Source organism: Vulpes lagopus, chromosome 17 (genome assembly GCF_018345385.1).
Source record: "Vulpes lagopus strain Blue_001 chromosome 17, ASM1834538v1, whole genome shotgun sequence".
NCBI lineage: Eukaryota > Metazoa > Chordata > Mammalia > Carnivora > Canidae > Vulpes > Vulpes lagopus.
The window spans coordinates 7533693-7561307 of NC_054840.1; the positions used below are offsets into that span (position 1 = coordinate 7533693).

The 27615-nt window shown below is 36.2% G+C and overlaps 1 protein-coding gene across 1 annotated transcript; it reads right to left on the reverse strand.

Moving 5' to 3' along the window:
- Positions 1-1027: 1027 nt before the first annotated feature.
- On the reverse strand, positions 1028-27615 carry SEC62 (SEC62 homolog, preprotein translocation factor). The gene is made up of 8 exons (XM_041731766.1): positions 27481-27615; positions 19703-19811; positions 18407-18512; positions 13366-13570; positions 13003-13095; positions 10547-10607; positions 8154-8273; positions 1028-3951 (listed from the first exon to the last, which is right to left on the reverse strand). The coding sequence occupies exons 1-8, from the start codon at positions 27514-27516 to the stop codon at positions 3482-3484; spliced, it is 1200 nt and encodes a 399-aa protein (XP_041587700.1). The 5' UTR covers positions 27517-27615; the 3' UTR covers positions 1028-3481.

Consider the following 27615-nt stretch of genomic DNA (forward strand, 5'->3'; position numbering starts at 1 on the left):
TCATCATGTAGACTAGGCAGGTAGATGTCATAGCTTTGTAATATAGTTAAGTACAAAAAATGAAAATAAAATGGAAATACAGGAACATTCGTCATCTATAGACTAGGCAGGTAGATGTCATAGCTTTGTAATATAGTTAAGTACACCTGAGCCTCATTATTCATGGATTCTGTATTTGGACTTTAACACTTGCCTATAGTACTTTAAAACTTTCCTGGTGCTTTCACGGTCGCCTGTGGAGTGAAAATTTTGACTTGCTCAGTATATTCCCACTTGAGGTTGAACAAGTTTCTTCAGCTCTCATATTGTAAATGAGTATCTTTTGCTCTAGTTAGTGCCAAGTTTTTTTTGCATTTTTGTTCTTTCTTTGGTGATTTCCCTGTTTATTTTTTAAAGATTCTATTTATTTATTCATGAGAAACAGACACACACACACATACACACACAGAGGCAGAGACACAGGCAGAGGGAGAAGCAGGGAGCCCGATGTGGGACTCGATCCCAGGTTTCCAGGATCAGGCCCTGGGCTGAAGGCAGCGCTAAACCGCTGAGCCCCCCACACTGCCCGATTTCCGTTTAAAATGGTCCTCAGATGTAGTGCTGAAGGGCTAATGTTCCTAACAGGAACATGCTTCATGGGGAAAATAACATGTATTAGGGACGCTTTAGTCAGGTGTGAAGTTAAGGGCTGTTGACCATGAGTTCAATGTTAGTAAATCAACAAAACACAAAGCCATCTGAAACAAGCTTATGCACTGATTAGTTGATAAAAATGTGACCAGAGGCTTGCAGAACAATAGCCCTATATTTCTCCTACAAGCAATGGTTCAGTATTAATTCTGTTGGTGGTGACTCTCATGAAGAACAACGATCAACTGTACTTGCTGTTTTCTAGTTCCTAATACAGATTCAAAAAAGAAAATTCAATTTACAAAAGGCATGATTTTCCTATAGTTGGTAGCTAATTGGTTCTCGGAACGTAAAACCAAAAAGGGGAGAAGCATTAAAACCCATCACCACTGAATAGTTTTGATGTGTTACATTAAAATTTATTAGTTTCTGAATAGTATTTGACTAAATCCAAATTATTTCAATTAAAGTTGTCTAGAAGGTCATATAGTTGGGAAAGTAAGGAAATTAGTGGGAGGGAAAAGTGAAAAAATTATTTAATACATTGACTTTAAGAACAATTACATATGCTTTATTCTTATTATCTGGACTCAGCTGGTTAATCCAATCCTTAGTTAGGCCAATTTACACCTACTCCACAATGAATCCTACATTATCCAAAAGCTTCATGCTTCTACTTACAGTAGCATAGCAAATTTGAAGTTCCTTTAAAAAAAAACCACCATTCCATTGACTAATGTAAACAATTCCTCCATGCTCTGGCATAAGAATATTTAACGTTAGCCAACAAAGACAGCCAGCTATTCTTCTCAGGCGTAGAACAGTGGCAGCCTTTTGACTTTTATAGTTGTTTAAAGTATACAACCTCGAAGAGTAGAAGACACTGAGCTGAAATTTCTAACTCACTTTCTAACCATAGTAAGAATGATATTTTCCCCCAGGGACCACCAAATATTTATAAAAATTGGTACTAACATTCTGTAAGAATCCACAACATCAATGAGAAGCTGACTTGTTTGCCATGCTCCAAATAAATGTCTTTAAGACTAGACGTACTACATATATTATAAAGAGCTTTAGGATAAATATTGAGTGCCTGGGTATTATCGTAGTAGTAAAAGTTTAGTCATTTTTTATTTTTGAAAAAACACTTTTGGTACCATTACCATACCCCGAAATAGGTATTAGTGCTATTGGTGATTAGGAAGCTCGGAAGCTATAATTATGCAGACTCTTACTGTGGAAGGAAGCAGTAGAGCTCTGAAAATGAGAGGGGAAAACACCCAGGCACTTAAATCAACAAACATTTGCTAGGAGGAAACTTTTAAAATGACTGTTTGCAGCCTTAACAGAGTTGCATTAACATCAAATAGCCATATTTCTGTCCACTTACAAGGAATACTATAAAGAAGCAGTCAAGCCACGTTTAATAAAAGGTGTCAGTATACAGAAAATGTCTTTTTTTTTTCCACAATTAGAAAAATTTAACATCTGTAGTCAAACACTAGATGGGAAACAGCCTAAAGAAAATTAAAGACCTACCCACAACACCTTTTTCAACTACAAAGCAAAATGCTCCATGACTGAAGGAAAATAATTTAAAATTCATTACCATTTGATAAGAGTGTAAGTCCAAGGAATGAGATTATGCTCATAAGTAAACACAAGATTTTTCTGAAAGATTTGTAACTAAGGTATGCAAGACATAAAATCAAACTGCAAAACTAGTTTAAAGCAATTAGAGTCCAATGGTTCTCTTATGTTCTTTATTTTAAATTGATATTTTAGAACAGTAAATTATCTTTCATAGCAGTGCCTCCTGGCCTGATAATATAGTACCTCCTTTCTGAATGGAGAGATTTAAGATTAATCAGAATGAACATTAAGGCGTACAAACAGCTACTTTAAGTCTGCTCTTATTTAATAAGGATCTTTTAAACTCATATTCAAATACATGGAATGTTGGCACAAAACTGAAGCTGCTGTAGAAAGATCACAGATGTTCTGTGGGTTATTGAAACTTCCATTTCTCTAAAAACATTACCCTTACATGGTCTTAATATTACAAATTTAAGTGTCGAGAAAATGTCTAAATAATAAGTAACAATTAAAATAAAATGTTTATTTGTAAATTATGTACAGAATACATTTTTCACGACAAGGAAATGGGAAGAAGAGCCATCGCCTTCCAACCAATGCTGTTTTGCTTTCTCTGTTGGAGGTGACTATCTTTCTCTGAGTCAGATGTACAAATCAGTTTGGATTTCCTAAGTTGGAAAAGGAGAATTTGTAGCTAAACTAAAAGTGTTGCTGCATTACTAGTTGGCTTGTTTCCATAAAATGCTTTTGAACCCTGCTAACTCAGAATCTTAGAAATTTCCTGGTATACTTTTATAATCAACCAAAGCTGAACTACTGAGAACAAGGAGTTTAAGCATTTCATTTTAAAGAAACTGTGAAATGGCTACATAACTATGCATAATCTGAAATGTTGGTGTTTCTCTCTTATCCCTTTCAGTTATTTTGATTAATCTAACAGTAAAAAGCCATACAACTATCAAAAATGCCATTAATCTAAATATCATTGTGGAAAATGCATCTTTGATAACTATCAAAATGAGTAAGACCTACTTATTGTAAAATTATCAAATAGATACAACTTATAAATGGCTTTAGACTGTACCAATAATAGTATTCTATGAAATGAAGGACTGAATATAACTGCTTAGATGTCAAATACATTTCAGCAAATGGATTTAAAGAATGCTACAAATGTCACGTGTACATTAGGATGATCAGCCAACATAGAAAATCCAACCTCTTGCACTCATTTAGTCCCAAATTAGTCAGATTATGATTTTTCATGTGAAGATTTAGTTGTTTCTCCATCATTGTCTTCTTCTTCCTCCTCTTCACAATCCCCATCTGTTTGCTGTTCCAGTTCCTCTTTTGTGATCATTTCAAAATCATTCCCATTTCCACTACTGTGTTGGGATCGGTCATCTTCCCTCCTGTCACTGTCTGTGTCTGAATGCCGTTCTCCACCTGAGCCTTCTGTTCCATGATTCCCTGGTCCTACTTTTCCCTCCTCATCTTCCTTTTTCTCACTGTCTGACTTTTCCTCACTGTCGGACTTCTGCTGCTTTTTGGTTTCAGATTTCTCGTCTTTCTTTAAGTCTGCTTTTGGTCCTTTATATTCATGTGTGTACAGAGGCCTGAAGGAGTCAATGAAGCCCACGTCGGCAGTCAGATTTGGCAAGAACCAAAAGTGGTGCCTTCCTCCAGTTATGAGCCAAATGATGAGAAACAGAATGCAACGAGCTGTAGGAGAAAAATGTCTCTAATTGAATAATTCAAGCACTGACTCAGATAGCAGGGAATATTTGTTAATAAAAAACTAAAAAAACATTCAGAGTTTATTATTTCACATTCCATGTACCTTAAATATAAACAATTAAATCCTGGCTAGTTTAGAAGCAACCACAGTATTCCTGGTGCAGAGCATTCTGCTCTGATCCTGACGGCACACTTTGCTATGTATGTTGTAGATCAATAAGCATAGCCATCAGTTGGACGTTTGTGCACAAGACCATGGTATAAGAAAAAGGAAATAAATGTAGTAAGTGATGAAGGGTATCTTAAGAGCCCTTAAAAGGAAAAAAGCAAAGCTGCATCATGACTTTCCTGGACTCTAGGCTCTTTTGCCTATATGAGGCAATTCCTCCATAAAATATTAAAAATCATACTCTTTATGGCCCTACTGATATTATAAATACCAATATAATCCTGCATAGGTTCATTATTATATACATGTGTGTATATATTACACTTCTGATTTTAAAAGAAATGGAAATGCATTTCTATAGGGCCCTAAATATGTCATGGGTCCAAGGCATGTGCCTTCTCTGCCTGAACAATAAGTCTTCTAAATAAAATTACATACTTCTGTACAGTAAAAGAATATTTTCCTAGCTACAATTTTATTAATTACATAATTTCTGCTTATTTAAATACCATTCCTCTCCTCCTAATACTAGGAAGTAATTCTGTGCTAATGAAAGCCAAATTGCTTAAACAGATAGGGCTTGAGTTACTCTCAAAATTCAAACTCAAAACGGTGGTTAAAGAATTTGAGAATTTTAAAGTTTATAGTAATAAGTTATCACAAGCACAAACCCCAGTATTTCATATAGTTTTCTCTTAATTTAGCAGTTACATAGGGCTGTGTGATTTTCCTTTTTTTTTTTTTTTTTTGAAGGTCATAATGGTTATGTGAATGTTATGGACAAACAATTATGACAGGTTTTGGGTTGTTTTGCTTTCCATTTTCTTTACAATTATATCACCACTTTCATATTAGGTCTGAAAAAAGCTCAGCCATCTGTGCCTCCTCCATTACTCTGCTTTGGATAAATAAAAGGAAATGGTTATAGCTGCCTTGGCTTTTATGAAGTAGTAACTGCTATGTTCACAAAGAACATAAATATTCTGAAAGTCTGTACACATTAATATCTTTTGAGGTACAAACAGAAAAGGCAAATATGTTTGAAATTATGATTTAAGAATAAATTCCACTAATAAGAAATAATGAATGTCTTTTAGGGAGGCTGCACATTTTCTTCTCCAAGTAAAATTATGATACTATGATAGACATTGTAGGGTCGTAAGACAGATGGCCCATAACTGGAAAACTTGACTCTAATCCAAGAAAAAGCAATACAGAAATGTCACAAATAAAACTTAAATTCTCCACATATAAAAACTGGGCAGAGCAGAATTCTAACAGATTTTACAGTTTTTCTTGTATGTAGCATTAGATTATCAGGGGCAAACAAGAAGAATTGTGGGAAAAACACTGTGTATTTATTGTCATCCTGTTCTTATACTAAAAAGCACACATTTAGAAAACTGCCAAAGGTCTTAATACATATTCGAAGGAGCACCAAATATAATTTTGACCAACATATAATACTTCACAAGATAATATAAAATAAATATCCAGTTTATAAGTGGGCTATGGATGAAAACCATTTGAAAGTATACTTGGAATTGTTTTCTCTAACAGAAAATGGGTCTGTTTTCTGGTTTAATTCACAAGATTATCTAATCCACAATGCATACTTAAGTTCATAGTATATTTAAAATGGAAAATGATAGAAAACACTACTGGAAAAATGGTAGTGTAAAGAACAAAATGATATAATAATCATAAATTATTGTGAATGCTGGTTTAAATAAAAGTGGGTTAATTCTACTCAGTAGAGTTAAATCTTCATTGAAATGTTTTTTTTTCATTGAAATTTTTCAAAGAGCTTTTAAACTTTCAGGGATTTGAGAGCCAGAAGATACCAATTTGATTCTATATAATGTCAGATCAAAGTTTATAGCTTCACATTCTTGATGCAGGTCGTATACTACCACTACTTAGCTGTTTCACAATCTTAGATATAATTTCTTGGCCTACACATGTGCTGTGTTACATGCAGAAGCATCAGGGGATTTTCTCAAGGTGACTAAGCTAGAGGAAAAATATGAAAGGTGGGTGAAGAGAGTTTTACACAGAAATCACAGAGAAAAAGGGAAGGCCCATAAACATGAGAGACTGAATGAGAATACTATATGAGCCACTGGGTCCAGGGATGGTGGCACTAACTCAGGACATCTGATGTCCAAGGTAAATGGACATGTAGAGGAAAACTCCTTAAGGACAGCAAAGTAATGCTTTAAAATATAAGAATCTATTAGCACAGAACCTCACAATAACATGTACTCAGCTTGGATAATCTTAAAGTACATCCTCTAACAACAGATGTTAGGTCAATAATGTGATGTTGTTTTTTCTTTTTGTACGGGAAGTACTCTTATGTCTTGGTAGAAAGGTGGATTTGTCATTTGGGGAAAGTACTTGGAACTTAGTACTATATATCAATATAAACTCTAGATGGATCAAAGGATTATTGTTAATTTTAAACATTTTAAACATACGTTTAAAAATTAATATACAGCTTTAGATAAGCTGAGAAAAATTCCCATTTCTTTCTCAAAGTAAAAGTGACATCAGACCTGCCCACCCTATATGGGAAAATCTTTAAATACTAGGATTTTAAATAAAATAATATTTGTTGGTTTTTTTCACAGTAAGTAACATACTCATTGTAAAAAATACAAACAAGTAAAAAGAACCACATTAAAATTATTCACAACTATCCTTACTATTTATATTTAGGTGCATTCCTTCTAGTCAAATGCCCCTGGCATTGGGTATTTCCATTTCAAAAAAAAGTCTTCCTAGGGCACCTTGGTGGCTCAGTGGTTGAGCATCTGCCTTTGGCTCAGGGTGTGATCCTGGGTCCTGGGATGGAGACCTGCATCAGGCTCCCTGCAGGGAGCCTGCTTCTCCCTCTGCCTATGTCTCTGCCTCTCTCTCTCTCTGTCTCTTGTGAATAAATAAAATCTTAAAAAAAAGTCTTAATTAAATAGGCAAAAAAGATACATTATCTTAATTTTATTATCTTATTAGTGAGAATTTTTCATGTATTTATTAATCATTTGTTTTTAATTTCTTCACCTGGAGTTATTTTTATATTGTTTCGTCAAGCTATAAAAATAAAATCATCTAGAAGTGTAAAAAAAAATTACTTATATTTTCTTGTTTAATCTTTGAAAACCATTTTATTTTTATTTTTTTAAAAGATTTATTTATTCATAAGAGACACAGGGAGAGAGGCAGAAACATAGGCAGAGGGAGAAGTAGGCTCCATTCAGGAAGCTGGATGTGGGACTTGATCCCGGGACCCCAGGATCAGCTCTGGGCCGAACACAGGTGCTAAACTGCTGAGCCACCCAGAGATCCCCTGAAAACCATTTTAATATTTTATTTATCTATTCATGAGAGACACACACACACACACACAGAGGCAGAGACACAGACAGAAGGAGAAGCAGGCTCCATGCAGGGAGCCTGATATGGGACTTGATCCTGGGTCTCCAGGATCACACCCTGGGCTGAAGGTGGCGCTAAACCGCTGAGCCACCTGGGCTGCCCTGAAAACCATTTTAAAACCCCTTAATACATCTAGAATTTATTTTGGTACATGGGTGCAAAATTTTTCCCAAAATGGCAAATCAATTGTTTAGAATCGTTTATTGAGTATACCCATATATTTTAAATATGTAATATGTTTCATTTGCCTTAAGTCAATATATAAAAATGTTTTACTAAAAGTATTACATCTCATAAATGATTAACCACTGTAAAAATATTAACGTCTTTATCTACATGCAGATTAAGACACTTGAAATATTTTTTCTTCACAACAGACCGAATCGAATCAGGTACATATTCTACTTCAAGCCTGAGTCAGTTTTGGGATATGATCCCAAAAGGAAGCCCATATATTTCTTGATGTGCCTACATTAATTAGTTTTGCTATTACATTTTACTTAAAGCTCCATCCAGATTATAGTCCAAACTGCTTGGTATCTACCCTACTAAGGTCAAATTTACTAATAACAATACTTACCAACAGCAAGGAGAAGAATGCTGGCTACAAAACAGCCTGCACCCACACTGAGGTAATAAACACCTACTCTCATTTCTGCTGGCCAAAGAGGGAAGAGGGTGGCTGCTATCACTGCAATCACTAGAAAGAAAAATGACAAAGTTACATACTTAACTTTTAGATGAAAATTTTAAGTAGCTTGGTTGCAACACCAGTGAATATTTTCCTAGGCGACAACACTGAAACATAAACACACTGAAACATACAAATTGCCATTTTTATAGGTAAAAAATGGTAAATTGTCAGTCATTTCACATAGTTTAACATTTTAACTATTGCTCTTTGGCTAGGATTTCTCTAGTACAAATTACATATAATTAGAAAAAAGTGTCTAAAAATGTAGAATTGTTAGCTCCTTAAATGATCAATTGCTGTTTTCAAGCAATGTCCATCTTATTTTTTAAATATATCTGCCTACTGAATAGGGAAGCCTAAAAAAAACAATCACCAAATAACAACACTAAGTTACCTTATATTTAATATGTGCTTCTTCCTTTTTTAAAGGTTGTTTTGAGGATGAAATGAAATATGCTTGTAAAATATTTAGCCAAGTGACTAGTACATAGTAAATGATCAACAGCTATTAGCAATTTGGGGGAGGATTTAACTGAGTTATTTAACTGCTATTTTTTTCTTCTTGTTAAAATACCCCACCTCCCCACACTCCCACCCTGAACTTACAGGAGGAATACATGTGGTAAGAAAACCAACCCAAAAGTATAAAGAGAAGTCTTCATCCAATTATTGATCTACTCACCAGAGGTTACTATTATGCCTCTCTCTTTTTCTTTTTTTTTTTTAAGATTTATTCATTCTTGAGAGACACAGAATGAGAGAGAGAGAGAGGGGCAGAGACACAGGCAGAGAGAGAAGCAGGCTTCTTGCAGGGATCCCGACGTAGGACTCCATCCTGGGTCTCCAGGATCACACCCTGCGCTGAAGGCGGCGCTAAACTGTTGAGCCACCCGGGCTGCCCTACTATGTTTCTAATTTGTACTGCCAAAGGCTGCCTATATATAATTAAAACTAGCTACACAGAATATGTTTTCTACAAAAATGAGCTTATATTCTTCTTACATTTATAATTTTTTCATTTAATTTATTTTAGATATTTTTCCATCAGTACATCCTAATTCTTAAAAACTGCATGATATTCTAATGTGCTGTGTGCAATTGTGCTGATTTATTTCACTATTCTCCTATCCAGGAACTTGAATTGTTTGTACAATACCAAAGTACTGTACATTTGTGCAACTTGATCAGGGTAGTATAAATAGGATAAGTTCACAGGATAAATTACCTTGATGCATAATCGTTCGTCAAAGGTATAGACATTTAAAATTTAAAAGATACTTGGTAATTACCCTATAGTCTGAGGGACTTTGATTAGAATAATGTGTCAATGAACATTTTTTAATAGATACTTTATGTAACTGTGTTAATAACAGTCATGGGATAAATTCCTAGATGTAAAACAGCCACATTAGTGTGTATGCATTTAAAATTTGAAAGAGGGGCAGCCCAGGTGGCTCAGCGGTTTAGCGCCACCTTCAGCCCAAGATGTGATCCTGGAGACCCGGGATCGAGTCCCACGTCGGGCTTCCTGCATGGAGCCTGCTTCTCCCTCTGCCTATGTCTCTGCCTCTCTCTCTCTCCGTTTCTTTCATGAATAAATAAATAAAATCTTTAAAAAAAAAAAATTGAAAGACATCGTGGAACTGATCTCCATAAAAACTAAAACAATGGACACACCATCACTTGTTGGAGAGTATTGGTTTTTCCTAAGTGTTGGACCTTTACTAAGACTTGGTACTATCAAACTTTGTAATCCTCTTGATCATGGCTGCTTTAATATATATTTATTATGTGTGATTAAGTTTTGTTCACGATTATTGACCACTGTATTTATCTGTGGGCTACCTTCACCATTTTTCTAATGGTAATTAGAAAACCTCTAATTGTTAATCTCTTAGTTTTTACTTTAATGTCTTGTAAATATTTTTCTCAGCTTATCATTTATCTTCTGACTTTAAAGTACACCTCTTTTAAAATAAATATTTTAGGGGATCCCTGGGTGGCGCAGCGGTTTGGCGCCTGCCTTTGGCCCAGGGCGCGATCTTGGAGACCCGGGATCGAATCCCACATCGGGCTCCCGGTGCATGGAGCCTGCTTCTCCCTCTGCCTGTGTCTCTGCCTCTCTCTCTCTCTGTGACTATCATTAAAAAAAAAAAAAAAAAAAAAAAAAAAAAAAAAAAAAAAAAAATAAATAAAATAAAATAAATATTTTACGTTAAATATTTTTTATGGCCTTTGTATTTTTATTTTCCTTTCTAAATTTTAGAGATTGTACTTACCAAGAATTAATCCCATGACAAATGTTTTAAAGTGAACTGGGTCATAGATCCACACAAATACCTAGAAAAATCAAGAAACCTCAGTGCTTAACGTTACATTAGAAAGTTAAGCTTAATTCTAAATCCTCTACAACAGTTGCTTTCAATCTCTTGACATGTAAGAATGACTTTCTAAGGTAAACAAATTCCAAAGATTTTTCCTTCAGTAGTAGGGTTTCTTTGGGTATTCCTTTAGCTAGAAAATTATTTTCAAAACTATATATTCTGTAATACATTGAATAAATTCCCCATACTTAAATGAATTTAATAATTTGTTCATGTGTGCAAACCATTACTTATTTTCAAAACCAAAGACCAGCAGTTGTACAACTTTTTGTCCCTAATGTAATGGTGCCCACTGGTATAAGCAGAAGCAGTCTGTGCTAAAAGCAGAGTTAAGACAGATCTAGCCAGGTCCTATTACAGATTCAGTAGCAATCAACTCTGCCTTGTTCCTTCCCAGCAATGGATTGCAAAGAAGCATTAATGAAGATCATGCTTAGTGAACATAAAGGTTCTACGACTACCTGCAAGGATTACATGCCTACTCTGTGGTGGAGGGTCTGTAGCCCCTAAGTCAGGAACCACTACTTTAAAGCTTGAATGATCTTTACACGAGAGAAGTTTACTTCATTCAGAATAATCAGAACTCTGCTCAATCACTATCTAAAACTCCTATTTTTTGTTTTATCTTAGTTTCTATAAATATTAGTACTCTTCCATTTCCTGATTTTATTTTGACCAAAACTCTTTGTTATTGTCTTTTTGATTTGGTTCTATTTCTAACACTGGGGATTCCATTCCTTTTTTAACTGCACATTTCCCCTGGAAATCAGATCCACAGACCTCATTTCTGCCAGTTAGCATTCTAAAAACCAAGTTTTTAAAGGCATTTCCCACCTTTAAAAGTTTGAAAGTATGTTGCTTTCTACAGAATAAAATGTAGTCTTTTCAAGAATGCAAGCACCCTTGCTTTTGCTCGGGCTGTTTCTTTCACCTAACAGATCTTTAACTCCTTCCCAGTGCACCTGATAATCTGCCTGTCATCCTTCAAAGCTCAGCTCAAGTGTTCAAGGTCTCCAGACCCTCCTTATCCTGTCTTGTTGTAATTTACTATTCTTAATTGATGTTCTCATATCATAACACTCACCACATTGTGATACACTAATGTTTAAAAGCTTGTATCTTTGCTAGACGATAAAGCACTACCAAGAAAAGAATTTACCTTATTTATCATGCCATTCCCAGCACCTATAAAAATGTCTTTGCATATAGCTAATGCTTGATGTTTAACTGAAGATATCTGAGCTTTCACAGTAGGGAAGATCTGTGGTCTTCATTATAGTGGTTCTTAACCAGGGGTTCACATCAGAATCACCCTGGGGCACGTTATACCACACACACACACACACACACACACACACACAGATTCAATACTACAGATTCTTATGCAAGTATGTCTGGAATGAGTCAAGAGCACATATTTTCTGAAAAGCCTTCCCAGAGTTTCAAACTCACAGCTCTAGGAACCACTATTTTATATATGCTACTTCTGTATTAGGTATAGCAGAAGAAATAGGTCTTGAAATCCACAAGAATTCAATGGCTAGTATATACCTAATGTTTTTGTATTGGTGAAATGACTAAGCAGTCTTCATGAAAGGCTATCATTACACAAATCTCCCATTACAAAAAAATAAAAAACAAAACAAAAAACCAAACCATTTCCTTGAGTAAAGCACTAAGTAACACTGAAAATTTTAGGCTCCTAAAGTAGTATGCCTGACTATAAGAGGCAGAAATCTGTAGGTATCTTCCATTAACCATCCTACTCTTTTTTCTTTGATAGTAAAGGAAATACTACATTTCAGCTGGGCAAATGACTACCAGTATAAAAAGCAAATTTCTAAGTCCTTACTGCAGGTAGACACGGTCATGTGACTAGGTTTTGGCCCCTAAAATCCACACAGAAATACAATTGCTAGCTTCCTGGAAGATGTCCCTAAAGAGAAGGCATGTCCTTTATTCTCCTTTCTTCCTTTGGATGCAGATATAAGGCTGGCAGTCATTTTGGATCATAAGATAACCTTTACTAATTGCTTCAAACAGCTTCACCATGGATCTGCCATATCTGTAGTACTTAACTTCAGATTTTATTGAGAGATAAAAAAGGATCGATTTTAAGCCACCGTCATTTCAGATTTCCTATCACTATCATAGATAGCTAAACCTAATTCTAATTTTCTTATACATTTATTGTAACTCTAAATTAACAGAAATTACTGATTTTTTAAAAGAGTAGTATCTATATGGTCAGATTTACCAAAAGTACTTCTTTTCTTAGTAAAGTTATCAAAGATAATTTGAAAAACTCCTATAGAAAACTGGATTTCTATTTATAAGCTACATATTCTCACCTCATTTCCATCCAGAAAAACTTGATCATCATGTGGCTCAAGTTTGAATTTTTTCTTAGTTTCCTTCTTTTTGGGAGTTCCTGGAGTTTCCTCCTATTAAAACACAAGTTAGAAGAAAAAAACACTTAGGAAAAGCAAAAAAACAAAAACAAAAACAAAAAAACCCAGTGACATACTCCTAGTCAAAAGAAGTTTCACTATTTGAGACACAGAAATAAAAATCCTCAACCATGGTATTTATAAGAACCCTAATATCATTATCTTAAGTGGTTGTTGCATAGCATTTCAGAAGTGTTCATATGCTAGTGATCATGTGTACATAATATTTTTTTTTAATTTTTACTTAAATTTAGTTAAAATCACCTTTTTAGGCTCTTCCTTTTCCCCATCTTTTTTTTTTTCTTTCTCCTTTTTCGTCTTTTCATCCTTTAGATTTTCTTTCCTGCTCTTTTTATCTTCTTCTTTTCCACTTTCGGCCTTTCCTTTCTCTTTTTCTTTTTTTATGTCTTTATCATACTTCATCTTCATTACTTTTAGTGCCCGGTGGAAAAACTGCTTCTTTAAAAGCCTATGTAAAAAATGGTATGACATTACATGCCTTATCAATTATACAGATACAGACTGAAAAGAAAAAAAAAACACCAAACTCAAATAAAATGAGCGAAAACTACACTGACAACTCACAAAAGAAATTACAACTGGTTAATAGATGGAAAAATAGTCAACTCTACCTCTAACAAAAAAAACTGTACTGCCAATTTGATTATATAGAAGTTTGTCAACCTAATTTTTATTTTTCAACTACATAACTAGATATAAGATTATCCTTATGAAACTTTTCTCCAAATTCATGAGTAAATCAAGATACTGTCTTATTTAAAGTCTCAAATTCAAGAGCAAACATAAAAAAGAGGAGATTAATACAATAGTTTAAAAATGTGCCCATAATTTGATCTAAATCATGTCTTCAGCTGTCTTAATATTCTCTTACTTCCTTCAAGTCTTTCCTCAAATATTACCTTCACAACTAGACCTATCCTGTTTAAAATTATGAACCCATCCCCCACTCTCCCTCCTATTTCCTGTTATCCTATCCATAGCATTTATCTTCTAACTTAAAATACAATTTATGTCTGCCTGCCTCCTTCACTAGACTATAAACTCACTTAGGAGATCTTTGCTTTATTCATTTCTTCATCCGATGAGCTTAGAAGACCCATTTTTTTTTTAAACAAAAATTGAATTTCCCGTTAAACAAGGGAGAATTGGGCTTCTACGACAAAGCCTCTGAACAAAGCCAACGGCTGATATACAAGGGGACCTGGGAGGTGTTGAGTTGATGAGAGGTGGCATTTCAGAGGCAGGCATGCTTGGGAATGGCCAAGCAGAGGCCAGCAGCTGCGAAAGGATAGCTACTATTGTGTGCTTCTTACTTTCAGAAGAATGAGAAGACCCAAAATTAAGTAAATTTAGGTGGTAGTTCCTTTCTAACCTCATAATCCTACTCAAGAAACTGGGTTGCCCTTACCGTTGTTACCTAAAAGCCATCCATTCAAATCTTATGTTCCAATTTCAGAGTTCTTGATTTGTTCCTTCACTCCTTCCTTGAGAATGTAAAACCATGGAAACACAACATACAAGCTAGGTCTTACTGCCACCATCTGTGCCTACTGACTACTCTACCTTCCTACCTCCACTAATACCTGCTCCAGCACGTCCTACCACTTGTTACCTAGACGCTTTCTTCCTGCCCAGTAACCACTTATTTCTGGTCATTATACTGTGCCCTCTGAGGTATCTATGTTTTCAACGGTCTGGCCAGGCTTCATTCTGCTGCCCCAAAAGGTCTATCCTGTGAACATCTCCACAAAACTAACTTCTAGGTCTTCTCATTTGGCCTTCTCCTTGTTCAGAAGATCTATATGGCATAAAATTGCAAAACTGTTTGAAATGCTCTGAGGATTCTACTGTTAACATCCAACACCCATGTGCAGTTGACCCTTAAACAGCACAGGCTTGACCAAACGGGTCCATTTACCCGTGGTTTCTTTTCTGACAGATACAGTATGCACTGTAACTGCATTTCCCTTTCCCATGATTTCCTTAATAACACTTTCTTTCCTCTAACTTCCTTTATTGTAAGAATATAGCATATAACACATATAACATACAGAATAATGTATTAATCAACTGTTTGTGTTATCAGTAAGGCTTCCGGTCAAAGGTGGGCTATTAGTAGTTAAGTCTTGGGGGAGTTAAAAATATGGATTTTTGACTGTGTGGAGACTGATACCCCTTAACCCTCATGTTGTTCAAGGGTTAACTGCAGACTCTTAAAAAATCAAACTGATGTTGAATAGTCCACATTCAGTTACATGAGTTCAAATACCACATCTACCACTTTTACTGTGTGGGTTTGGGTAAATTACTTAATTTTACTAAAATTTCTAAAATGGAGTTATCTATCTCACAGGAGTTTCTAGGACTAAATGGGAAGCATGTAGACTGTTTATAGCATGGTACATGGAATATATGTACTCCAAGGTAGCCATTGTTACTGCTATAGCAAAACCTTCAATTTCATGTAATAGTTATGGAATATACATACACATTTTGGTTCCATATTATCCCATTATAGCATTAATCTATTCAGTAATAAGTAAAATTATTGATTTACTCCTTGATAGGTCTTTAGACAATGCCTACTACAACTCACTCTACGGTGACAAAAGTGAGATGACATTTACATTGTAATAAAATCAGTGCCTCCATTTACTTAACACATCATATAGTACAAATCACTCACACAAAAGCTCTCTTACATTTTCACAGAACTACTTCCTTCTCCCAGTATGTTCTGTCTCCTTTGCCAGGATTGACTGTCCTTTCTCCCATTGTATCCTGGGTAATCACCTATTTATGTCTCAAAATTTGATTAAACATTTTCCCTGTAAAGCCATTCTTGAAGTTTCCTCATCCCTGTCCTCCTTACAGAATGCAATGCACTATAATTAGTCACGAATCTTCTCTAAGAGGCTAGAATGTGTACTTTGGAGATGGGGACCAAGTCATAGTCATCTTTGTATTCTTGGGGCCTGGAATACAACAGATATTTGATAAATGTTTGTTGAATATACAAATGGGTTGTTAAAAGCAGCTTGTAAAAGGTATTAAATTACTTCTATTTTTCCTCACCTCTTACTTTTTTTTTTTCAGGTTTAACAAACACTTATTGAAGCCAGACATGTGTTTAAGACTTTCACCTATGTGGCAATGGTGAAGCTTTATTAAATGCCCACAGTGTGCTAACTGCTCTGGAGTTACAAGAAAGTAGAAAAAAGTCCTATAACTGCCTTCAGATATAGCTGGCAAGAAATTTAAGAAACTGACTCATCTGCAACAATTCTAAAATAGTTAAGGGCTAAACTGTATGACACTAACTTTATAAATGCTGTAGAACCTTAGATACAAAGATTAATGGACCAGAGGGCCTGTGGAATACTACATGGTAGAGATGGAACTTGAAGGATACTTATAATGAGAGAGATAGGATACAGAAAAAACCATCTGGGGAAAATGGCAGGTTAAGATCAAGACCAGAAGAGAGAATGAGTGTGGTATATGAATGAGAGTAAGAATGACATTGTTGGACTAGTGGGTTGGAGATGCAAAGTCACATGGAGTTAGAATGGTGCTAGAGCAAAGGTTCATACACAAATCAGGCCATTAAGAGGCACAGAGCATATTAGAAAAGGGTGTTTGTGCATCATCCAGCACTTGCCTGTTTTCTTTTTTCCTTCAGACTCCCTCAAGTCACTTATCAGCTTTATAAAATGAGACTAGACAAATGTCCCTTCATGGTTTTGTTTGTAGTCAGGCTAGAATCCATAAGGGCTGGTCATGCTTGTTATCAGATATGGCTCTGAAGAATTTAGGTAGTCATGCTTCTCTATTTTAGTGCAGAAAGGACACAAATAAATAGGCATAAATAGGAATAACATGAACAGTGAAGAGTGAGTTTAGGTCTTAAGGACTTTTCATAGAACATGGCATCAAAGCTCCACAAAAGATGTGGATTAATACTGGCTGTTCTATCTGGGTTCACAGATTTAATACTCAATTGTATTGGCAGATGAATCCTTCACCTTAATTTTTGCTTCATTAAATGCATCCTCATTTCATTGGAGGAGGTAGTACACTACAATGGTTAAAAGCATGGACCATGGAATTTGAGTGTTGGATTTAGAATTCTGGCTCTATCACTTACTAACTGTGTGATCTTGGGTAAATTACCTAACATCTGTTTTTGCATGTATAGCATCTCTTAATTTTCACATCACATGTACAAAGTAAGTCTATTTTGAGACAGGGAAATTTGCACTTTGGAGTTCTACATAAACGGCTGCAGAAAAAAACCACCAGCTACACCACTCACTCCTGCCCCAAAAGAGAAATGTTCACTGTTTTTGAAAGGTCCAATAGTGACTCTAGTTTTTGGCAACTAAGAATTTTAAGAAATATCTGATAATTCTTAAACTTCACAGTTTTAAAACCAGTTTGTGAAACAGTGGTTTTTAGATGGGTCTCATCTGGCTGATACTTTAAATACCATTAAAGAATACATTAGTAAATACTATGTGTATCTCCCTACCAAGGATATAAAATATTCTGAAATGTTAAATTCCTACTGATTATAAGCTTCAGTCACAAAAACAAAATTTGGTTTATTAACATCTTAATATGCGTAAGTAGTAAACCAAGAGAAAAATATTAAAAGAAAAACCAGTATACTTATTTCCAAGAGGAAAGTGGTTTTGTATACCATTCACCATCAAAAGTACTCATTATGAAAAACATGGACATGTTACTGAACTCTCTCTACTTCACCATGGAATCAAGAAAAGGCAGATGTTGTAGTTGCCATGATTTTACAAGGAATATATATGCAATTACTAAACAAAATAATAAAAGAGTACCTGACCAATAACTTCATGTGGGCCACAAACCAACCAACCCACCCAGGGATAACAGGTCTACCAGGAACCCCTGCCAAAGTTCTGGAAAAGACTTCCTAGCCATTTGCCCCACAAAGGAAAGAATTTTTTGGTTACTTTTGGCACTGGCATATGATTTTTCCTGCTGGACTTTCAGTTTAGTCATTCTGGCATATGTACAAATATAACAGAACACAAATTAAAATTGTAAAAATATCATGTCTAACACCAAATAAATGCATTTACAGAGGTACTAAAAAAATCCAGGTTGCATATAAAAGCTCTGTTTGAGCTATGCTGTAATATTACTATATTTAATAATAAAAATGGGTAAGGAGTTCCGGACTTTGGCCAGTATTCTGAAATTACTATTTATATTATATTATCCATCACTAAAAAATAAACACTACCTGTTGCAGTAGTCAACCACAGACTCCCTTGTTGTAAATAAAGCTTCCTCTCCTTTCTTGGCCTTTGCCCACTTTGAATCCAAAAGGCAATCCACTGCTTTTGAAGCTAAAGAAGAAATTTGTCATTTTAAACTTAGTATACATGGGAATTTATGTCTATCTAATAATTTATAAGACAAAATCAACATTCTGGCATCATAAAATCAAATCAAATCCAGAAGAAATTGAGTTGGACATGATCGTGATAAATAAACAGTTCCTCAAAACCTCAATTTGTGAAACATAGCAATAAGGGTCTTTTTAAAGTAATGCTGGGAAGTAACTGACATTAAAAAATATTAACTAAAGCAATATATGTTATGGGAAAATGTTCTAAACAAAAACATTTAAAATAAATATAAGTATCACTCTTATCAAATAATCACAATTAAATGTAGGATAAATGAACCAAAAATCTTCCTCCCCACAATAACAGAAATTCTGTCATCAAACTTTACTTTTACTGAGAAATAAGCTCTGTCAACAATCTACTACAACCACCGGAAGAAGCTAAATACACTAGAACTGAAGAGAATAGCATTTTTTACTTTTAATGAACATCAAAATCATTCATTGTTACACTAAAGAAAGGGAAGATAAAGAAATTTCTTCTTTAGAATGGCAATTCAATCTTAATCAATGAGACAGGCAAACTCAACCACTTAATAGTTATGGGGCTATATTATAGATAACATTAGCTTATAATGAGGTTCTTTGGATTACGTGAAGAACCAAAGCTTCTACATTGGATCGAAAAGACTTGTTTTACACTGAATTCTACTCCAGAGTTGTACAAAAAGATTATTTTCAAGTACATATACTAACTGAACAAAAGGTAGTATTAATACTGAAAACAAATCTTATTTTTAAAAATTGCAACGAATGTTATTACAAAGCACTTTATTATTTTTTTTTAAAGAGGGAGAGAGCAGGAGAGGGGCAGAGGGAGAGAATGTTAAGCAGGCTCCATGCCCAGCCCAGAGCCAATGCCAGGCTTGATCTCACAACCCTGAGATCATGACCTGAGCCAAAATCAAGAGTCCGATGCTTAACTGACTGAGCCACCCAGGCATCCCCTTTGATCTTTTCCTATTGACATTTCAAATCATAAAAGAACAGGATAATCAGTCGCCATATGCCCATCATCTAGCTTCATCAAGCATACTTGGAAAGCACTTTTAAGATATCTACATATCTGAAATTTAGTTATCTTCATAGAATATGTACACTAATATAATTTTACTGATATAATCCTACCAATGAAATAATCAACTCGGTGCCCCATCATATTGGTAGACTTTGTTGGACAGTTAAATCGAAGATACTTGGCTACAGCCTTCTCTTCTTTAGATGGTTCACCAACTTCCTGCAAAGTAAGAACATTAATTTAATGTAATCATTTTACTTCACAAATTCATGCACTGAATTTACAGATGTGTTCTGCCAATCTTTTTTTTTTTTTAAGATTTTATTTATTTATTCATGAGAGACACACAGAGAGAGGCAGACACACAGGCAGAGGGAGAAGCAGGCTCCATGCAGGGAGCCCAATGTGGGCCTCGACCCCGGGGTCTCCAGCGTCACGCCCTGGACTGCAGGTGGCGCTAAACCGCTGGGCCACCCGGGCTGCCCCAATCTTTTTTTTTTAAAACTACGTGTTTTTCAAATACAAGTTGATAGGGCCAAACCCAGCCTCTTTGCCTCAGCTACAAGGCATTTATTTTGAGATGTTTTTCCAGTATGGTAACTACTTTGTACTAGCTCACCTTCACTCTCGCCTGATCTCTTTTTATAAGCCACAAAGTAATAATTTAAAAGATTAAGAGGCTGCCAATAGTGAGTGCCCAAATGTCAAAGTAAGTAGAAACAGGTGCTATAAATAAATGTTAAATAAAAGCCAAAGCTATGATCCCTGAACAATGGACAAAAGACCGTAGGAGGAATTCTCAAATTAACCAAAGAGAGCTCTCCCAGTGTGGAAGCTGCAAGAACTACTATTTGACTCTTTTCTCACCTTGTTTTTCTTCTTTTCTTCCCTAGTGGGGATGAAGCAAAAATAAAAATGCAATAAGATGTTATAATCTAACTTAACTCATTAATGGAAGTACACAAAAAGTTTGGAAAGGCTGCTTTAATTCTTCCCTGTTCTCTTTCTTCCATTCCTTTCTCCAAATTTTTTTTTTTAATTTTTTTCTCCAAATTTTCTATTACTCTCTTGTTTATCATTCCCTATTATCTTTTTATTTCCTTACATTCTGAACTACTCCTTTGACAATTCCTCCTGTGTACTTATTCTCTCCACCCCTTTACTGAAGAAAATGAAGGCAGTCTACATTTGTACACATCATACACACACACTTTTATAAGTTGTCATCGCTATAAGCTGGAATAAAAGTACTGTCTTTATTTTTTTTTAATTTATGATAGTCACAGAGAGAGAGAGAGAGAGAGAGAGAGAGAGAGAGGCAGAGACATAGGCAGAGGGAGAAGCAGGCTCCATGCACCGGGAGCCCGACGTGGGATTCGATCCTGGGTCTCCAGGATCACGCCCTGGGCCAAAGGCAGGCACCAAACCGCTGCGCCACCCAGGGATCCCAAAAGTACTGTCTTTAACTTCACGTTTAAGCATGATATCTAGAGACCTCAAACATTATTTCCAGCAATGTATAATCTAAATGTGAATGATTTCAGGAAGGTGTCTTTCTTAATTGAATGAAGTTCCAAATATTAGTAAAGAATTATTTGGCAAGAATCTAGGATGCTGAAAACAATTAATGCTATTAAAGACAATTATGTTTTAGACGACACATTCTAGTAACACAAAATAGAAAAAATAATCTACCCGAAATGATGTCTTTGTCAGTTTTCCCACAAATTTTAGATAAGTCCGAATTCAGTTATGTTTGATGAAAATGAGGAACAATTAACAAACCAACCTTCCAACTTCAATTTTATCCTGTCAGGAGCAATCTGTTGGATGAAGTGAAAGCCTGTGCTTTAGTTGTTAAATCACCTGGTAGCTACTTCTCACATTTCTTCCTCTGCATTTTTCTTTTTTTCTTTTTCTCTGCATCTTTCAACTCCTCGACTTCCAACTGCTCAATCAACATTGTATGATTCTTACACTCTGGGGATCCCTGGGTGGCTCAGCGATTTAGCGCCTGCCTTTGGCCCAGGGCCTGATCCTGGAGTCCCAGGATCGAGTCCCACGTCAGGCTCCCTGCATGGAGCCTGCTTCTCCCTCTGCCTCTCTCTCTCTCTCTCTCTCTCTCTCTCTCTCTCTCTCTCATGAATAAATAAATAAATAAATCTTAAAAAAAAATGATTCTTACACTCTGCTAGTACCTTCTGTGGCTTATGTGTGGCAGTAGAAGTTAAAAGCCCAAACCATTCAATCCCAATGAATACTACAGTAAAACCCAATTATTTGTGTGCATTAAAAAGCCTTTAATTTTATATAAAAATATGTATCATAGAGAAATAAAGTCTTTAAAAAATTACAAATTCAAAATTAATACTATTAACAAAATTAAGAAAACACTCCAAATTCACTAACATCTACAAGGTTCATAATGATTTGGGGCTTAGCCACAAAGTATATTTTCTGACAAACTAAAAGGTGAAAATCTAGATTTCAATTTTTGAAATCACACCAAAATATGTTAATATGTTAGCATCATACATTACATGATAGTATTTAATTATGCTTATATAATACAATGCATTTCTAGGAGGCTCATCTATTAGTAAATAATATCCTATATATTCGTGGTACACCACAAAAGTAATATTATAAATAGCTGAAAATAATGCAATACTATTGTCTTATAGAAACCAATTCTATTTTATAATCCCAACCACATACACTTTTTTTTTTCATTTGATACATCTGTTGTCAATTTAAGGTTTTTATGTGATTAACTGATAAATTGTTACTGGGATATGCCTGACTGAAAATGACCTGGGAGATAAATCTAAATAAACATAAATCATTCAAATACATACTTCCTGAGTGTATACCCTAGAATACCTTTGAGTGTTTCAGTTAATAACAAAATTTGTAAGCCATAATACCTATACTCTATCCAAAATAGCAACTGTTATTTTTCAGAATCATATCATACGTATTTTCCAAGCATATCAACTTTAGGTGTGCAAGTCTCTATCAGCAATCAATTAAATTATATATTAAACAGAGGTATAAAAAAAAAATAAACAGAGGTATAAATGTACTAATCCAATGATTGACAGAGGTATCACATGTAAAATCTGATATAAGGACACACAAGAAATAAAAAAAATCCATTCCATTATTATACAGTAGGGTATCTGATACTACATGAATCAACAACATTTTTAAATTTCATTTTAACAATCAACTTCAAGTTCAAATTCTTCCAACAACCTCAAGATAGACTCAATTTATTTTTATTCCTTTTCCCTCCTTGGTAAGGTACTACTAAGTAACAACTGAACAAAAGAGATCCAGAAAACATGGACTTGGATAATCTGTCTCAAGTAGATACAGTTACTTATCCATTGATACTTTCTTAAAGTATCAACAACTTCCTTTGAAATTGACTAGAAAAGTAGTGAATTCTATCAAGATATGGGTATAACAGAACTGATAACCTTCCTTGCTTCTTCTTCAAGTTCAGATCCTTCATAAGTTTCTATTTTCTTTTGTGAATTATGAAATGTACAATAAACCACATATTAATTATACATACTGTAGAATGTCTTTAAGTGAAAAGTATAGAATTTGTGCTATCTGCTAGGGCTTTGAAGACAAAAAGAAAGATTGCTATAGAAGACTACCAAGAGAACATGACCATGGGAAGCTGGTTAGATAGAAGATCTTGCCATCGAGTCTTTACTCTCACTGGTCCCCTGCTGCAGCCTAGCGAGTCTTACCCTCATCCTGTTTATACATTAGACTATAGTACTTCCTTCCTTTGTTCCCTTTTGATGTGAACAAATCTTCAGAATATTTTCATAACGTTTCTAGAAACCTTTCTAACAAAAAGTGAAGGCCCTTTGGGAATAGCATCAACCACTAATAAAGAGAAGTGAGCTCAAATGAAGAGAACTTCATAGCTCAATGAGTGAGCTCAGACGTCTTAGAGAAAGCAAAGAGCCAACAGGTGGACTACCATCTTTGCACCCAAATACCAAAATGCTGGCTGTCACAATTCACAATCCAAAAATATGTAAGTTGAAGTTTGGTTATAATATTCTTTCTAAATTACTTAAATACTATTTTTACTTTAGAATAGATCAGACATAAATATAATGAAATAGGAGTTACCATTTTTAACTATAATATTATTTCAGTCAGTACTTAACAATAACCTTTTTGGAATAAATAATAGATCAAGAGTCAATAAGCCAGTCTTCAACCTTATAAAATTTTAAAAATTGCTATATTCAGTAGAAATAAGCTTGGTTGACTGGTCAAGTGAAATAAGCAAAAGAGAAGAAGATTAGTTCACAAATTATCCATTTGTATCTTCACACAAGCAGTATAAAATACTTGTGAAATGCAAATACATTAACAGAGTAAAACCTGAAAGTTGGAAGGGACCTTAGAGAAATCATTTGCTTAAAGTCACAGCATATTACTAATAAAGTTTTTCAAGAATCTCTTGATTCTTGACTATGACAGTGCCCTTCTGTAAATACCCAACTGTTTCATTTCTATTGCAGGTCTTCCATAAAGCTTCTAGAGGAGTTTTCAGACTAAGGACTAGCTTTCTGGGTTCCTTTTATTCAGAAGGTCTCAGACTGTACAGTCACAAACTTTCTCTTTCTTTCCCTTTTCTGAAATTAAGCATGTAGGCCCATGATATGTCAGGGTTTTATTGCCAAGGAGACAGATGGGTGCAATAAAATTAACTGAGATGAAGATTATAAAAGTTTTAAGAATCAGTAAGCCATTTAAATGTCCCAAAACTCAACTAAATACACATAAGCAGAATGCTAAATGGGATGTTTCTCTCTTTAGCAGTCATGCTAAATTTTTATGTTATACAATTTAATATAAAAATTTCAGAATTAAAATATTTCAGAACAATTTATTTTTATTTTATCCCTGGGGAGGTGGAAAGAACACTCAACTGGGAATTAGAAGACTTGGTCTAAATCTGGTTTTACTACCCTGATGAGTGACCCTGGGTCAAGTCATATAACCTCACTGAACCTCAGTTTATCTATAAAATGACAGTGATCTATCAATAAGTTTTATGCCTAGTAAACTTTTAGATGTAGGTCCTAAAAATAGCCTAAAGGACCATGAGGTATGGCAAGATGGTAGTGGGGTACTGAGGTGATAGGGCTTTGTTTGGGCCCATCGTTCTGCTTTTTTACATAAGAACTCCCTTTGTGCAAAGGGATTCCACACAAATTCTACAATCTGAAAATCCTTCTCAACTCTAAGATTTCATGATACCAAGATTCCAAACCAGTAAGCACTTTATTAACCAACAAGCACATATTGCATATTCTTAAAAACCTACAAAATTAATTTCTTAAATCTTAAAGTTATTTATTTTCAAATTGTCCATTAATTTGGATTGACATTACTCTCCTTTGAGAATCTCCATCATTAAGGTTTCCTATTATAATGTTAGTAAACATGTGGCTCACTTCCAGTTTTCAGTGATCAGTAAAATGAATCTAAGAAAATGTGGTAAAATAGTCCCCTTCCTTCTAACTTTGACGGGATATCAAAATCTGAAATTTCATAACCCTAGAAAAAAAAAAATAATTAGCTAATTTTCCAGACCCTGAAATTGTATCAATCATTTCCCCCAATGTACAAATTACAATTCAAGGTCACTTGAATCTATTAGACATAAAAATCTTTTTTAAAACATGAAGCATCAAGTAACAACAGGAAACTGAGTTGATATTACAGAACTTTTTGCCCCAAAGTCTTACAATAGAATCTTTTCTGTAACTTCAACTATGAACTTTCACTACATTTGATCTTTTTGTCTAAAGCGATGCCAATATTATAGTTTCTCATTGGCCGGGGGGGGGGGGGGGGGAACCCAAGGATGTTATATTTTACATTTTTACTGGTTTGTTAGCACTGTGTAGTGGTACTCTAAGTAGCATTCCTAAGAGGTCCACAACATTTTAGCACAGCCATGTATAAACTTCCAGAATGGGAAAAAAAAAATGTAATATGTTTTCTTTTAGCAATATGTCAATCAGATTCTCACATATTTATCTGATCCTCAAACAATATCAGGTAAATAGGTATACTTTATGGAGCTTACAACTTAATGGTTTATTCACTGAACAGATAGCTGTTAATCTTTTTTCAGCATATCAGAATGGTTAACAAAAAAACCCAAATTATCCTAGATCCTTCCTCCTTTTGGGTACAGGAAAAGGAAGGAGTGATATGCTGAATACTCTTTTAATAACTTCTACAACCTTTAATAACAAATCCCTGACTCATCTATTTTTCACAACAACCTTACAAACCTTTGGTGAGGTACATATCCTTTCTTCTAATTTGTAAATTGAGGTAAAAAGTTAAGTAACGTGCCCAAAGTTACACAACTAATAATTAGTGAAACCAGGGTACAAACAGGCAAGCCTGGCTCAAGTTTTAGCTCCCTGCCACTACTACATGGCTTCTTAATGTACCTTACTATTTAACAGAAGATCAAAATTGAAGAAAAAAAAAAAGAGGGGGGGGGGCAGCTATTCAAAAGTGAATAAGGATCACCTTTATAACCAATGGCAAAGAAAAGCTGAAATTGTACAAATAATGTGTATTCAAGGGCATAGCATGTGCTATCTGTGTTACTTTACAAATTTGACCAACAACTTCAATACAAACTCTGATCAAAGTATTATATATCCATACCCAACCAATAACACCAAATTCTGAAACTTAGGAATAGTTTGAGAAAGAAATGAAAAAGGAAAGAAGGAAAGAAGGAAGGAAAGAAGGAAAGAAGGAAAGAAAGATGTTCCATAATAACCTTAAACCCTAGTCCGATGACCTGCTGGAACTTGGGGCAATTTGTCTCTCTCTGTATCTCTTCTGTACTCGGTTGGGAACTACTTCTCTATTTCTGCCCGATTCCAAAAATTCCAAGTTTACTGGTCACTGGCATCCCTTTCCCCCCAGTACTTCATAGTTTAGTGGAGGATGTTAACGTGCATGGCTCAAATCACCTGTGATAAGGCCCAATTAAGTGACCAAAAAACAGATGTATACCTATATCTAGATGTATCTATATATGTAATTTTAAACGGAGGAATAAAACATCGCATAGGAAAAACTAGTCGTTCTAAGCACCGGGACACGAGCAAACAGCGGTGAAGTGCCACGGGGATGGGCAGCATCGACAAGTCACGTCGTGTGGGTCTGCGACGACACGGGAGGCTTCCGGCAGGTTGGGCTGAGGCGACGGCTAGGAGACACCATCGCAGGTCTAAGCGTTCCGCGCGGTTTAGCCCGCTTGGCCCAAAGGCAGGACGACGGAGCTACGGGGGAGTAACGCACAGGTGACGAGCGCGGGCGGCGGGGCGGGCTGCAGGGCGCGACCCCGCCGCCGTGTGTCTCCGCCGCGCCGCGGGCGCCGCTGCACGTCTGGAGGCCGAGCGCCGCGCGGGCCCCGCCGGCAGCAGACACGTCCCGCCCGCGCACAAAGCGCCGGCGCCGCGGGTCCGTGGGCCCCACCTCCTCCCACCCTGCGTCCCGCGGCCGCGACTTGGGGGTAACGAGCGCGCGAGGCCAGGCCGCGGGGGGCGCGGGAGGCCGGCGCAGGCCCGGCGGGGCGGCCTCGGGGACCCCGAGCGCGGCGCCTCTCGCCTTCCGCCGCGGCCCCTCCTCGGCCGCCTCGCTCCGCCGTCGCCGCCGCCGCCCCCCCTCAGGCCCCCTCACAACGGCGCCTCGCGCGGGGGCGCCCCAGCCGGCCTCGCCCTCCCGGGGGGCTCCCCTCGCCGCGTCTCCTGCCGAGCGCCCCGAAGCCCCTTGCCCCGGGTGGGAGCGGGGGGCTCGCCTTTCCTACCTGGATCCGCTTCTTGTGTCTCCTGCGTTCCGCCATGTTGGCCGCTCCGCCCGGTTCCCTCTGACGTGGAGCGAGGAGGGGGGCGGTGGAAACCTCGCGAGAGCGCGCGTGGGCCCGTTATGTAATCTGGCGGCG